The sequence below is a fragment of the Hemicordylus capensis genome, chromosome 3 (assembly GCF_027244095.1).
Source record: "Hemicordylus capensis ecotype Gifberg chromosome 3, rHemCap1.1.pri, whole genome shotgun sequence".
Classification (NCBI taxonomy): Eukaryota; Metazoa; Chordata; class Lepidosauria; order Squamata; family Cordylidae; genus Hemicordylus; species Hemicordylus capensis.
This window is the reverse complement of record NC_069659.1, coordinates 344,158,737-344,174,405: the sequence shown is the minus strand read 5'-3', so window position 1 is coordinate 344,174,405 and position 15,669 is coordinate 344,158,737. Positions and strand designations below refer to the sequence as shown.

Here is a 15,669-nt window from a genome sequence, read left to right as displayed (position 1 = left end):
TTTTATCAAAGCCCATCGGGGCAGCAGCATACCTCCCTGCTACCCCATTGTCCAGATATGACCGGAAGTATCTGGCACACCAGCGCATCGGAGACTTCCAGTCATATCCTGACAACGGGGCAGCAGGGAGGTACTCTGCCGCCTGATGGGCTTTGATAAAAATGGATGCCGGCTGAGGGAAAGTAGCAGGAGGGGTAAGTGCACTCTCCCCCACTTTTAAAGTTAGACACCCCCACTGTCAAACTGGTTTGGAGGACCATAAAGGGCTTCCAAACCAGTTCTGTGCACATCCCTAGTAGAATTATCATTTCTCTCTCAATTTTCACCTTTATCTCCTTCCATACTGATAATACCGCATCTTAAGCCATGTTTCACTGCTAGCTATCCTGCCTCCATCTAGTGTGGGATTGATTCACATTGCTTAGTTGATTAATTTGCATCTTCTGGTTTTCCATTATTGATACCAGTCATTTGCCTTACTGCTTCAGATAAGCCTGATGGACTTTACAGATGACTTCATGATTCAATCTTGACCCAAGACTGAAATTAAGCATTTTTGATTACATAAGTAGTTGTATTAAAATCCTTATGTCTTATCCCTTTCTGACATTTGAGTCAGTAATAAATAAATACCCAACAGAAAGGCATTCCCAGAATATGGAGGTTTAATCTTTAAACTCTGAATTCTATCTTTTATGTTAAGGCTGCCCAGGAAAAGGAAGATCTTCAGCGTGAAGGAGACACTTTGGATGCAAAGATCCAGCAAGCAGAGAAAGAATGCCTAGCCCTAGAGAATACTCTGCAAGTGCTTAATAACTGCAATAGCAACTATCGAAACGCCTACAAGAAGGTCACAGAGAAAAGTAAGCAGAAATTGTTGTAATTGTGGAAGTTAGAAATAGCAACATAAATTCAGGACACGAGAGCAAAGAAAACAAGTTCTTCCAGTAAGAATTAATTAATCTGCCTTCTTTCCTTTCACTATCATTTTGGTCCAAATGAGTTAGGCAGCTCACAAGCTAGCACGCTTGTGCCTCAAATGTTCATACATCCACCATCTTGGTGGATGGCGCAGTGGTAAAACTGCCGCCCTGTAACCAGAACGTTACAAGTTCGATCCTGACCAGGGGCTCAAGTTTGACTCAGCCTTCCATCCTTCCGAGGTCAGTAAAATGAGTACCCAGAATGTTGGGGGCAATATGCTAAATCATTGTAAACCGCTTAGAGAGCTCTGGCTATAAAGCGGTATATAAATGTAAGTGCTATTGCTATCTTGAATTGGGGTGGATGACAGCAATTCAAACTATGTCTTTGAGGTGTTCCTATGTGTCCCTACAACTGTAAAAAATTTGGTCCAAATCAGTTCCCACACACACCTCAAACGCTCATGTGTTCACTATCTTGAATCAGGGTGGATGACATTGTTATAAACTGTGCCCTTGAACTGTCCCTATGTGTCCCTACCTCTATAGCAAATTTGTTTCAAATATGTTAGACGGTCCACAGGTAAGCCCACTTGCACTTCTACACTTCCGCCATCTTGATTCAGGGTGGATGTCATCATCATAAACTACACCATTGAGGTGTCTCTGTGTGTCCCAAAAACTGTACCTGGTTTGGTTCATATTGGTCCAGGCATTGCAAAGCGGGTGGAGGTGGGGACACACATGGAATGCCGGGTGATCTCATAAGTCTTCTGGAAAGTAGGCTAAGAAGGTCAGTTGGTTCCAGAGGTACCTTTTCTCTAATAGAAAGAATCTTCCTCTAGAGGTAATGCATCTTTGGATTCAAGGCAGTGAACCTTCCACCTGCACTGGCACAAACATGTTTAAATGTAATTTTACATTATGCCATATTAGTTCTTTTGAAGTCAGAACAGGAAAACTAGATAGAACAAGTGTGATGTAGTGGATGAAGTTTTGGACTGCACAAATTTGAATTCAAATCCCTGCTTCGCCATCAAGATCACTGGGTGACCTTGAACAAATAATTACCATCATAACTTACCTCCTAGGGTGATTGCAAGGCTAAATCAGGCATTGTAGGAATAAGGGCAGGCTATAAATGGGATGGAAGGCTGGAAGGAGTAGACAGTATTATGTAAAAAATGAGATTTTACATACATTTAAGTTTACATGTAAACTCTTCAATTCAAAGACAGATTGTGAGTGCAGCAGGATTGTCAGAGACAAAAACTGTAAGATTCTCTGTAATTTCCAGTAGTAAGCAGAATTTACTTGGGTTCTCAGGCAGCCCTTTTCCCAGCCTGTTGTCCCAGGGCCATCACCTTTCCACATACGTGCATGCTTTGGTGGCAGATGATGCAACAGGCCCAGCCTCCATGATTCCATCCAGTATGTCCCAGGCAAGCACAAGCGGTGGGGGCAATGCCAACAGAGGGGAGGCAGAAGATGGTCAGCAGACTGATCAGAGAGGCTTGGCAGGCCTGATGTGGCTCACCATATTCCTGTTAAATTGTTTCATCGTTTTTATTTTTAATCTGTTTTGTTGTCATAAACTGCCCAGGAGACAGGGCAGTCTACAAATTTGAAAAATAAATAAATAATACTATGGGAGAGACTCAACAGAATAGTTGGCAGTTGAGACTTCAAAGATTGGACACCTCTGACACTATTCCTTTAGAAGCACTTGAAATAAAATGTGAGTTTGCTTACAGGTGAAGATCGTCCTGCTTTTTTCCCTAGGAAGACAAAAACATTCCTAATCCTAATTGACAGACTAAAATATCATAGCACCTGGAAAACACTAGCCTAAATGGCAGCTCAGTCTCCCCAAATCATTTGAAACTGAATGTTAAGTAATATTCAGCATAGCTCTAGGGAGAGAGAGAATATTTGCTTTTAACTTGTGCTCCCTCTACTGGTTCTCTTATATTTATATCACCTTCACAAATAAATTTTCAAGGATCTCCACAACTTAAGACAAATCAGGCAATTTCTGTTAAAAGTTATTGGGCTGCTGCGGACATAATGATAACCAGCACTGAAAAACAGTTAATGGTTAGCATTATATTTTCATTGGTTCATGTGCATTTGTTCAGTCCAGTTCATTGCATATTATCCAGATTGCTTAAAAAGTCAGCTTGTGAAGATTTGACCACACCGGAGTCCACATGTATTATTTCATGTATTATTTCTTATGTTATTGTGAAAAGTCAAAACCGTCTTTGTAGCTGGAGTGTATACACCCTGTCCAACATGAAGCACAAAATCCAGGTCTTTTATAGGTGAGGAGCATGACGAAAAGGTGAAGCTGGAAGAAGAGAAAAGAGCAGCTGATGAAAAATACAGATACAAGAGAAGGCAGATCAAGGAGCTCCAGGAAGATATCCAGGTAAAAGTATAATTCCTATCTAGATTTAGACTTAGATGATGCTTTGGCCCCAAGAGGGGGACACACCCAGAAGAAGTCCATTATGATGAGTTTCACAAATGCCCCAGTGCTATTCAAACGTGTTCCTTTGTTGCATGCGTAGGGGTGTGCATGCACATAATCCAAACACCCCCTCTCTACATGCACACAGCTGGTTTAAGTGAGCAATTTTAATCATATAGGCTGGTGCTGGAGAGGAATTATTTCCCAAGCTGGTTCTGTTTTTCAAATATGGCCCTCACCCTGGCCCTCACCACTGACTTTAGGAACCTCTAATCTTATTTCTTAGTGAGAATTCACACAACTATTGCTTTCCAACTATAAGAGCAATTTTTCTTTCCTCCCAAATATGAGTTGTATAAATCCTCCAAGGGGATGGAACTGTAGCTCAGTGGTAGAGCACATGCAGAGGTCCCACATTCAGTCACTTCTCCAGGTAGAGCTAGGAAAGATCCCTGTACAAAACCCCAGAGAGCTCCTGCAAGTCAGTAAAAACAGTACTGGCCTAGATGAACATATGGTCTGACTGAGTACAAGGCAGCTGCATATGTTCATATGTCCCTTAATACTGAAAATGAGTAAGCGTCTTATACTGTATGTAAAATAAAGGTGTGAATAGTAGCTGAAATAAATTTGATTCTGTGTAAACTTTCCAGAAGGGTAGGCCTTTGTTACAATAAAAAACAGTAGTTTAGTCCACAAAATCTTATGCTGAAATAAGAGTTCACTTCATCAGGTGCATGAAGCTTGATGAAGCAGATTTTACAAAAACTTATGTGAAATAAATGTTCATCTTCAAGGTGCTACAGGATGCTTTGTTTTTATGTCAAATTTGAATCTCTTGAACAGTGATTCTTAATGTTGAGTCCACTGAATGTTGCTAAACTCAACATCCAGCATCCCCAGCCACAATTCAGTTGTTAAGAGCTTTCAGTATCCCTTTGCTGAAGGCTTCTTGTGCAGCTGAGCAGATGCAGAGCAGAATGGTTATATAGGACATTCATCATTAAAACAAGTTATTCTAGTAAAAACTAATCTGCCTATTTTCCTTTCACTATCTCTACAACTGTACCAAATTAGGTTCAAATTGAGTACTACAAGTCTCTTGCGTCTCAAATGTTCATACGTCCGCCATCTTGGATCGGGGTGGATGCCATTACAAACTACATCATTGAGGTGTCCCTGTGTGTCACTCACTACAACTGTACCAAATTTGGTTCAAATCAGACAGCCCACAAGTTAGTCCCCTGTGCCTTAAATGTTTATGTTTCTGCCATATTGAATTGGGGTGGATAACATCATCACAAACTATGCTGTTGAGGTGTCCCTATGACTGTACCTGATTTGGTTCATATTGGTCCAGGCATTGCAAAGTTGATAGCAGGGGATGCAAACACGGATAGCCGGGTGATCTCATAAGCCTATTGGAAAATAGGACAAAAGTAGGCCAAAAATAGGACAAAAGCAGATGCTAATTTGCATAAGATCTGCAGATGTTAATTTATATGTATAGATGAACATATGACTTAGCATAAAAGCCCAACCTTTTCCAATGGCAACATTAAAAAGGTCTTTTAAATCTTTTTGCCCACCCAACATGCTGGCCGAATCCCAGACCAAGCAGCAGTCCCAACAAATCATGCTATATTATATACCCTGACTTGATCGTCAGTTGGGTACCCAGGTCCACATCACCCCCCACCAACAAAAAAAACACGTTGACATGGATGGAGGGGAGAGGACATGGTCCCTCAAGAGAGCACTGTCTTCTATAGACATAGAGGGCATATGGCCACCCTAGTGCAGAGGAGGGCAGTCATTTTCACCTCTCTCCCCTTGCTGCAAAAGTCCTTGATGCTTGCATAAATATGTGCCTGAAGGTTTCACAGCCCTCAGGCACATATTTGTACAAGACTAAAGTCTTGGAGTGAAATATCTCACAGTGCCAATTGTAGCAGGATTAAGTAAGAGGTACCTCCTTACCTGTACTCATAGTTATTTATTGTTAAATGTATATACCACCTTTCATTAAAAGAATCTCAAGTTGGTTTACACAGAAATTAGCACATGACTATAAAAAATACATTATTAAAATATAAGCGAAAATATAAAAACAGATCTGAGATTTAAAATAGAAGCATAAAATAGCCATACAAAATAAAAAGAAGCAAGCTGTAGAGACAATCTACTTGTTGGGGAGCCAGAAAGAGGATAGGAGTGTCTAGACATGCCTGATCACATTCCATCTAACAACTGTTGATGTGAAAGACTAGGTCTGGCCCAAGGCACCCCAGATGTCTGGAACACCCCAGACAAAGCCCACCCAAGCACCCCCCATGACCCGCCTGGGTGCCCTTCTGGCCACAATGGGGAGTACGCACCTGTCCTCCTTGCTGCTGCTACTTGCTGCTTTGTGGCAGTGAGGAGGGCAATGGGGAACACCCACCCACTCTCCTCACTGCTGCCGCCACCCCCACTCACCCTGAAAGTGGCAGGTGGAGATGACGGCAACAAGGGCACGCGAGCAAGCAGGTGGGGGTTCTTCATTGTGCTGGGAGGGTGGCGACCATGGGTATTAGGTGACCTAGACTGTTGCTGCCCTTGCTGGCTTTGCACCCTAACCCTAACTTAGGCCTTTAATGGGCAAGCCAGCCCTGTGAAAGACATCTGCATCCTCTCGCTACATTTGGTCTCCTCAAAGCCACTCTATAATGCCTGCGAAACATTTTTTTCTATATGTGGTGTGGCAAAACAAGATTCTGCAAACTCACTCCATCCTCTATTACCGCAATGGCATATAGCTCAGTATGTGTAGGCCAAACACACATGATCTGTATACTAAAGTCAGTGTATACAAAACGCACATGTAAATGTTAGATGGACCAGCTACATCAGAAGTTGGTAATACAAGCCATGATCTGCCTCCTACCACATGTAGAAAATCACAAATGTGTAGATCCTATTAGTCTAGTATGTTTGCGTTTAACAGTATTTAAATTCTAAACCAGTGTTTGACATTGTACACCAGCCTGAATCTTGGAAGAGTGAGATATAAATTAAAGAGTTGTCTAATCTCTGCTCTGTATCTCTTAGGAATGGCTATGATTTTTGAGAGCTGATATGACTCCTGAAACAGATAATATACAAATATATTCTTGCTCTTACTGTAGTGTTCTTTAAAATTTATTTTAAAAGCCATTTCAAACAAGATTGTTCATGATTTTTTTATCTTTCCAGAGCATGGAAAGTACTCTTAATGCTCTTCTGAGAGAAGAGGCAGCCCACACAGAAAAATTAAAAGAGAAACAATTACGCATTTTACAGTTAACTAAAGAAACAAAAGAGCAGAAGCCAAAACTGCAAAGAGTCACAAAACAGGTTGGTTTACGTTAAATTAACCAGTACATTCAGCTATGCACTAAAAGTATAAGCAAATTACAGAATTAAGAGATCAACATTGCAAGTTACTGCCAATATACTATAAACATTTATTTCCATTCTTACCGTTTTCATTAAGCAATGCTTGTAATTATTTCATGGCTAAAAAAGGTTTCTCGACTATCACGAGATGTCAGAGCATTGAAGAAAAGCCAGACAGAAACATTTGAAGAACAAGATATTGAACTTCGTGAACTGAAAGACTTCTGTAGATCCATAGATAAAATGCTGTTTGACATTTCAGAAGAAAATCCAGATTTAGAGGCAGCCCTTCATACATACTTTGAACAGGTAACATTTTGTCTTGGCTTCTATCTTTGAGAACTCACTTTAGAGATTTGCATGCACTGTTCCTAATTCAAACCACATAATGCAATTCCATCCTCTCTAATAAAAGCCTTGGCGTCCGTCCGTGGACGGACACCAAGGCGTCTGTCCGTGCCTCCCTGGGCTGTTCTGGGCATGCGCGGAGCGCATGCCCAGAACAGACCGAGGGAGACACGGCCGCCGACACCAGGCGGCCATGTTGGGGCTGGGAGAAGGAGAAGTGGCCTCCGCCGCCCACGCCGGGAGGAGAGTGCGGGCGAGGTGGCAGCGGAGCCACGGCCACGGCCAGAGGTGGTGGTGGCCGCGGCGGGGCAACTGGCGGCGGGAGTGCAGGTGAGGCGGCGGCGGGGTGACTGGCCCCAATGGCGGCGGCGGGGGCCGCCGCGAAGCCGCGGCCTCGGCAAGAGGGGGCGGGGGCCGCGGCGGGACGGACAGGAGACGGCGGCAGCTGGGTCGCTGCTGAGCTGCCAGTCACACACTCCATAAAGGTACTAGCGCCCGTTATTTTAACGGGCTTCAAAATACTAGTAGTAATATAATAAACAAAAACACTGGTTTATTTTGAACTGTGGCCTACTATAATCTCCAGTATATATTTCTGACTTTTAGGCTTCCTTAGAACTTCCTACAGCATCAGCAAGTATGCGTTCTCGTCCCAGTATTCGACCAGTATCTGCTCGGAGCTCATCCTCAAGCATGTAAGTTCTAGTATTATGAGGTTTATAATGAAATCTGCTTCCAAATGAATAGCAAATACTTTACTGATCCAAGTGGGACAGGCATGGGTTATGTTGGAGTGTGTGCGTGCGGGGGGGAACTCAGCTTTCCCAGCAAGACACTTGGCAGGAGTTGGAAGGGAACACTATAGTGACTTGGAAGTTCAGCAGTGGGGGTGGGGGTGTTAGCCCATTAGTGGTCCAGCAGTCTGAAAAGGGAACTAAAAAGGAAAATGTTCTACTAGCAGAGCTTTCACTCCATTTTTATCCTGCCTTCACACTAGGAGGGATGATCCTTCGACTCATGCAGTTTACTTTTCAGCAGGAATGACTCATCAGACTAAGAGCCTGCTGCCATTACCACCTTCATGAAACATGTATCTCTCTTACATGTTTCATGAAGGTGGTAAGAATTGGTGGTTCCCCCTACGGGACACCAGTTATGTAAATGATATTTGAGATGCCTCAAAGCCTCCCCTTCCTTGCAAAAGGGAGAAATGGAAAGCTCGGAGACACTCAAATGGAGGAATGCCGGTTCTCGCTAAAGGCTGACTGTTATGATCCCCCAAGATTCACAAAAGCACAAGCACAAGCAAAGTAAGAGGTTAACAGCATTTTATTTCTCACCCAGAGCGGTTTTCAGGATGTAGGAACAGCCAATGTCTCTGATATAAAACCGAAGTTAACAGCTCAAGATTAATGTCCCCCCCCACCCCCCACCGGCTCTGTGGTCATACCTTGTGGTTAAGTCTCTGAATTTCCTTTTCCCTCCTCCTTGCCGAGAAAAAAAAAACCACTTTCTCTGTTCTTCTCCTTTCTCCTCTTCTGCCTGGCACCTGGTACTTGCTTAATTAATTAATTAATTACCTCTCCCTCTAACAGACCTTAACTTATATACCTTTTTGACTGGTCACCCACACATCATTTCTTTTCCACTTTTCCTAATAATGATTGGTCGATTTAATCTTGACCATTGATGACCTATATTCCAATTTGTCACCCCCTTTGACATATAAATTTATTGGTTAGGTTCTGAACTTGCGTAAATGAAACTGCATCATGAGTGTAACGACCACCTCATGCAGAACGTTGTGAGCACATTCTGTTTCTGAACCCTGTTTTCAGCAAAAGTGAGGAAGAGACCCGCCTGAAATGGGGAACCGACCTGCCAAGCCACTATAGAAAATATAGTTTGACATTTACAGATTGAAAGGTGTACCTAAATCTGGGTGGGAGTGTGGGAGGATCTGAGTACTTGACTGGAACATGACTGAAAACAGCTATCTGGAAAGCTGAAAACACCTATCAGAAAGGCCAAGGAACATGACCAGCTTGGTGATCCTGAAACTAATGTCAAGCACATAGCCCAACTTAATCATAAAATAAAAATGCCTTCTGCTCTGTCTTACAAACATACAAGGAGGAACTTTGGGGGTGGGGGTAGACTAGGAAGGAGCATTGGTTACTTACAGTTAAGTCTTCTTTGGTGCTAGATTTGAGGACATCTCATGTGAGTTATCCTTCCTAAATGCTCCAGAGGCAGGACTATGTAAAGTAGCTAGAAGCTTTAAAAGCCTGGGAATGAATCATTGGCACTCACCTGAATGGTCATTTTCCTCACTGCATCTGAGAGTATTATGAGTTGCCATGACCTCCTGCTCCAAGACAGGCCCAATCAGAGAGCTTTTCCTCCTTCCAGGAGGGAGGGGCAAGCCCCTCAGCCTTCAGTCGGTAACTAGCTCGCCGATGCTCCTGCTAATTCAGAAAGGATAAGAGATACACAGAAAGCTAAGAGAGACCCAGCAGCCTGGTAAGGCAACAGAGAAACTCCCAAGATGAGCTGAACAATAAACCAAGCAAAGCTCAAATACTAACTCAAACTCCTCGGGGAGACACACCACCCCCGAGGAAAGACACCTCCCCACAAATATATAGGGGACAGTGAAAAGCTGGATAAAGGCGGTGGGGGGGCGGAGACACTGGATGAACAAGCGGGCAGGTCGGATGCAATCCATACTTCTGAGAATAACCATTCAGATGAGTGCCAACAATTTATTCTCCCTCAGAAGAGGATTGCAACTGAGAATATTATGGGATATACCATAGCCGCTATCAAAGTTGAGCGGGAAGCAGAGTCTGGTCCTAAGGAGGGACTACCCGCTTCAATACTCGCCAGCCAAAAGAGGCATCAGCAGAAACCCAATTGTGAATTTTATAATGACGAACAAAGGTAGAAAGAGAGGCCCAGGTGGTGGCTCTACAAATATCAGCCAGAGGCACTAGGGTAGCAAGGGCAGCGGAAGAAGCCACACTTCGAGTTGAGTGAGCAGTGATCCCCTCTGGCACGGCCACACGAACCGTTATGTAAGCCAACTGTATGCACTGGTTGATCCAGCATGCTAGAGTAGACATAGCTACCTTCTTGCCCAGGGAACAATCTCGGAAAGAGACAAAAGGACTCAGAGACCCTAAAGGTCTTGGTGCGCCTTAGATAGATACAAATTGCCCTGCGCACATCCAGGGTATGCCATTCCTTTTCCTTAGGAGAGGAGGGGCTGGGACAAAAAGAAGGGAGCATAAGCTCCTGGGCTCTGTGGAACAGGGAATTAACCGATGGGCAGAGGTGATGGCCACTGAATATAGAACTTTTAGGGTGAGGAGATGCAACACCACCATCCTTAGGGGCTCAAAGGGAGCCTTTGTAAGAACCCTGAGAACCAGGTTCAAGTCCCATGTAGGAAACTGATGGATAGGAGGGGGCTTAAGAGCTGCTGCCCCTTTCAGGAACCTCTGAACATGATGGTGCCCAGACAAGGAGGGAACTCCCAGAACCTGAAGCGTGGACGAAATGGTGAACATCTGACGCTGGAGCGTGTTGGGCCGGAGCCCGCTATCCAGACCCACTTGCAGGAACCCCAGAACCTGAACTAGTGACGCTGATAAAGGCTCCACCCCAACTGAGTCACACCAGATGGAAAAAGCCTGCCAGGTAGATTGAGGCACCCTGACAGTGGGAGGGCGCCTAGAAGCAAGGATAGTTTCACGGACAGCAGAAGAATAGCCACAATTGTCTAGCTTGCTCCGCTCAATCTCCAAGCGTAGAGATCGAGCCACTCCGGGTCTGGATGGAACACAGGTCCTTGGTGGAGAAGATTAGGGTTGGACCTGAGAGACATCGGAGGTTCGAGAGACAGAGCAACCAGATCCAAAAACCAAGGTCGGCGTGGCCAATGAGGGCCCACGAGAATGACTTCCACCCTCAGCTGACGAAGCCTTTGGACGGTCTGGCAGAGGATGGGCGGGGGAGGAAAGGTGTAGAGCAAGCCCTGGGGCCAGGAAATTAGTAGGGCATCCACTCCTTCAGCCCCCAGGGACAGGTATCTGGAGAGGAAGTGATGCACCTTGGCATTAGATGGGGCTGCAAACAGGTCCATGAGGGGGGTTCCAAACCATTCTATGACCCTTTGGAAAACCTGGTCGTCTAGAGACCACTCCGCCTGGTCTAACTGAGAGTGACTCAGCTAATCTGCACTGCACTGGCGTGAGCGGCTTCCAGCAAACACAAGTTCCGCTCCATCCGCCCAGTGCAACAGAAGAGAGGTCTCACGCATCAGAGGCCAGGATTTTGTGTGTCCCCGTCACATCCCGTCCCCCCCGCATCGATTGACATGCGCTTTGGCTGTCGCACTGTCAGTCTTCACTAAAACGTGGTGATTGTGAACTGTGGGAAGGAATTGTGCAAGGGCATAGCGGATTGCATGGAGTTCCAGCCAATTGATTGACTGCAGATGTTCCTCTGGTGTCCTTAGAACCTGAGCCACTTGGTGGTGGCAGTATCCTCTCCAGCCCTGTAGGCTGGCGTCTGTAGTTACTATGACACGGCTGACCGACAAGAAGTTCACACCCCTGCAGATTGCTGAGGACATCCACCACCCCAAGGACTGCCGAACCAGAGGGCTGAGAGGGACCCTGATTCTGGACTTGACTACCACCAGGTCCTGAAGGGGCAGAAGAAGCCACTGGAGGGACCAAGAGTGGAAACGGGCCCAGGGCACAATCCCGATGGTCGACACCATCATGCCCTGCAGCTGACTTAGACTGAGGACATCAGGATGGGGACGGAGCAGCAGTTTCTGACAAACTGAGCCTAATATTAATAATAATAATATATTATTGTTATTGTTGTTATTATTTACATTTATATCCCGCTCTTCCTCCAAGGAGCCCAGAGCGGTGTACTACATACTTGAGTTTCTCTTTCACAACAACCCTATGAAGTAGGTTATATCCATTATGGTCAAACTTTGTTCCCATTTTCTGGATTTGACTTAGTGTTTTTGATATGTAACTTACAAGAAGCTGATCAGATTAGACTTTACAATTCTAAGAGTCTGAATTTCTTTTGCTTTATCTTGTTCTAGATACTTTTTCTATACTGATGTAATTAATTAGAAAAATGGTTTTTCATCATGAATGATTGGTTTTAAATTGTTTTTATGGTGATTTGTCTTTGTCCTCTTTGGTCTATTTCTTAATAAAAATTCTTATTTTTTTAAAAATGAACTCGGGCTTTGGGTGGTTGCCGAGTTGCTGGTATCTTGGCTGCGTGTTGTCCCGAAAGGATCCCTGTGGTCTTGTCCAGGCAGATCTGTCATGCTTCGCCTGACAGGGACGAAAATTAGACTTGAAAGCCCTGGAGGAAGGAGGATTGGAAGAAACATGTTTACGATCCTTCTTCTTGTCCTTAGTCTCAATCAAGACCGGCTCTAGAGCCTCGCCAAACAACTTGCCCCCCTTAAAGGCAGAGTTAGCCAGATTACACCTCGACTTTTGGTCCACTTTCCAATTTTTAAGCCATAAATGGCGACGGACCGTGATATCAGAGGCCACAGCCCTGACTGACAACTGGGCCGCCTCCAGAGAGCTGTCTGCCATAAAGGCGGAGGCTTTGCCCAGCTTGTTAAGTTTCTGCCTCAGAGCTGTCCACTCAGGCGGAACCAGGGGTGCAAACTCCTTAATCCAGAGCACTGATGCATGAGCAAAAATAGAGTTAGCCATGGAGGCCCATATAGATAGAGCGGAGACCTCATGTGACCTGCACAGAGCAGCATCACATTTCTTATAATCTTAATTCTGCAAGACTTCATCCCCATCCTTTGGGAGGACCGCACCAGTTACCAAGGCGGCTACCTCAGCATCCCCTGGTGGGACCTGAAGCCTGTCCATGATAGTCTTGGTGGTGGTATAAAGGCATCTAACCCCTGGAAGGAACCCTTTGCTTTCTGTGGGCCGATCCCACTCAGCCTGAATAATGTCCGCAAAAGGTTGTGGGCAGGGTACCGCCACTTCAGGGGCTTTAAAAGAAGGCAGGACCACAGGATCTCTCTCAGTACTGTCTGGGACAGTGGGAACAACCCCCGCCCCCAGCCTTTGGGTCTTGCAGGCCTTGTGGAGAAGAACAGGAAAATCTGACTAGGTGAAGAACCTATAGGGGGCTTGTGGCACTGGAACAGCATACTCATCCCCAGACAACTCCCCCTCTTCTCTGCCTGAATCAGACTCAGAACCGTCAAAGTCACCCGAGGGAACGGCGGAGATAGGCAAGGAGGCAGGGGCAGATGGGCAACATGGGACACATGGTGACAAGGTAGGGGGCCCCAACTCACCATCAGGGGCTGCCGACATGGAAGGTTGAGGAACACAGCCGCCAGAGAACTTCTGCATGCGAGTGCCCAAAATGACGGTTGCAGCAGTTTGAGCTAGAATCTCCCTGGCCAGGGTGTTCTTTTTTAAAAAATAAATATTTATATACCACTTTTCAACAAAAGTTCCCAAAGCAGTTTACATAAATCATTTCACTCAGCAGCACAAAACGGATTTGTTGCAAAACCTTCCTCCCAGTCAGCTTGAGTGTTGAGCAGTCACCACAGAACCAGAAGAAAGCAAAGACATGGAGCCGGGTCTCACGATCATTGAGGCCCGGTTTGGGGCGGTGAGCGGGGAGGGAACCCTCAGCAGCCGGATTGGCCGCCCACACGATTGCCGGCTCCGTGACAGAGCCAGCTGGGGGGAGCGGGGGCCAATCGGCCTCCACAAGTTCCAGCATGCCCTGCGCAAATGCGCAGGGCATGCTGGCGAGACCCCTGGAGCTGGGAGGTGGCTTTTCGCCTCCCTTCTGGGGGTCCCCTCATGAGTAGCCGCGGAACCACACCGCAGCTACTCACAATCAGATAGCCAAGGTTTACGGTGCACTCACTCCACAAACCCGGGCTAAGGGGTGGGCTACTTGAGCAGGTTAGCCGCTCAAGAACCACCGGGCTCGCAGCCGAGCCCGGTGGTTCTCACAATTGAGCCCGATTTTCTTCAATCGTGTGAATAGCCTCAAAAGCGTGTATGCCCAGGAGTATGGCAAAATCAAGGCTGTGACTTCCCTGAGGTTGCCAACAGTTTTATGGTGTTCAAAAGAACTTTACAAGTGGTTTTAAGTATTAACAAGATAAAGCAGTGCCAAGAGTCTGTTGCCCAAGGTAACCTAGTGAGTTCATGGCAGAGTCAAAATTTGGGTCAAGAACTTGATGATTTTTAGCTCAGTTTCTTACTTGCTGTGTACCTACTTTTTGAATTGGAGGGTCCTGGTGAGCTATCATTCATTGTTGAGTGTTTAGTCCCACCATCGGTTGTGGGAGTTTATTAGATATTGCTTTGCTGATTATTCTTCCTTATTAGGTACATGAAAACAAAGTGTCATTCTGGTCCCTGCAGAAGAGCCCAGGCAGTTTATGAGGAATGGGTTGTCTCATTTGACATGTACAGTTGCCTAAAGAAAGAACAGGTTTCCAGGGACACCTTATTTTTTTCTCCCTTGACTTTTGTTTCCCTATTGCTCCTGCTTTGCTTGAAATTACAGATTTATAAATCATAATTCCATAAGGCTTATGTTGGGTCTATAAAAGCAACTCAGAATTTGAGGCTAATTTCAGGGAGACTCCATTTGGTAAAGGGTAAAGTCAGGAAGTCAAGGTTAAGGAGTGGATTTCTGTTGTCATTAATTGATGTCATGTTAACTGTTAAGAGTATTAGAAGTCCCCTTTAATGTAACAAATGTAATGTTTTGTTTCATGCAGAGACCTGGTTTTAATTTCCTAATTTTATAATTAAGCATTGTGATGTTTTTTGTCTTCTAGGTCTGCTGGAAGTTCTGCTTCATCTTCTAGTCCAGCACATCTTAACGTCGTTTCTTTGACTTTGTCCAGTCCTCGATCTAGTGGCCCTGTTTCTTCACGCCTTTCTAGCCGATCTACTACCTCTGAAAGCTCTCATTCAAAAAGCCCATATTAGTTTTTATTGTTGCCCTACAGGGAATCTCTTGAGAGCTTTTAAGAGTTTAAATATTTAAGAGTATGCCCCATGTTTAGAGATACTTATTTACTGAACTGCAGCATATTTTGTCTTTGTAAGTAGCTAGAAGTTATTGATCTCAAGTAAAACTAAGTTATTGGCAACTGCAATAAATGTTTAATAAAAATAACTTGGAAATGAAGTACATTTAATCACTGCAGTAGCATGATTAAGAATCATAGCAGGCAGCTTTAACATTTCAGATGTATATCATTTTGTAGCTTGTCATCCTAATTGTACAGAAGAATTTTAACTGATTAAGACAGCTATGCATTCTCCACCCCCTTTAAACTTCCTTTATCCTGCTGACTCACTGAGTAGTTTAGGTTGTATCTCTCACTGAACCATCAGCACTGGAACTACCAGGAGTAGTCTTCTGGAAAACTGACAAGTCTTC

General features: G+C 44.9%; 1 protein-coding gene across 2 annotated transcripts in view; it reads left to right on the top strand.

The window, feature by feature from the left end:
* The window catches only part of CCDC39 (coiled-coil domain containing 39), a 48,199-nt gene extending 32,785 nt beyond the window's left edge, over positions 1-15,414 (top strand). The window contains exons 15-20 of one of the 2 annotated variants that reach the window (XM_053305973.1): positions 704-863; positions 3,248-3,354; positions 6,631-6,771; positions 6,943-7,122; positions 7,768-7,856; positions 15,059-15,414. In XM_053305973.1, the coding sequence (XP_053161948.1) occupies positions 704-863; positions 3,248-3,354; positions 6,631-6,771; positions 6,943-7,122; positions 7,768-7,856; positions 15,059-15,212 (831 nt within the window). In that variant the 3' untranslated portion in view covers positions 15,213-15,414. Of the gene's footprint in view, positions 1-703; positions 864-3,247; positions 3,355-6,630; positions 6,772-6,942; positions 7,123-7,767; positions 7,857-11,683; positions 12,438-15,058 lie in introns of those variants that run through there. The other variant, XM_053305974.1, reaches the window with a different exon arrangement.
* The last annotated feature ends 255 nt before the right edge of the window (positions 15,415-15,669 follow it).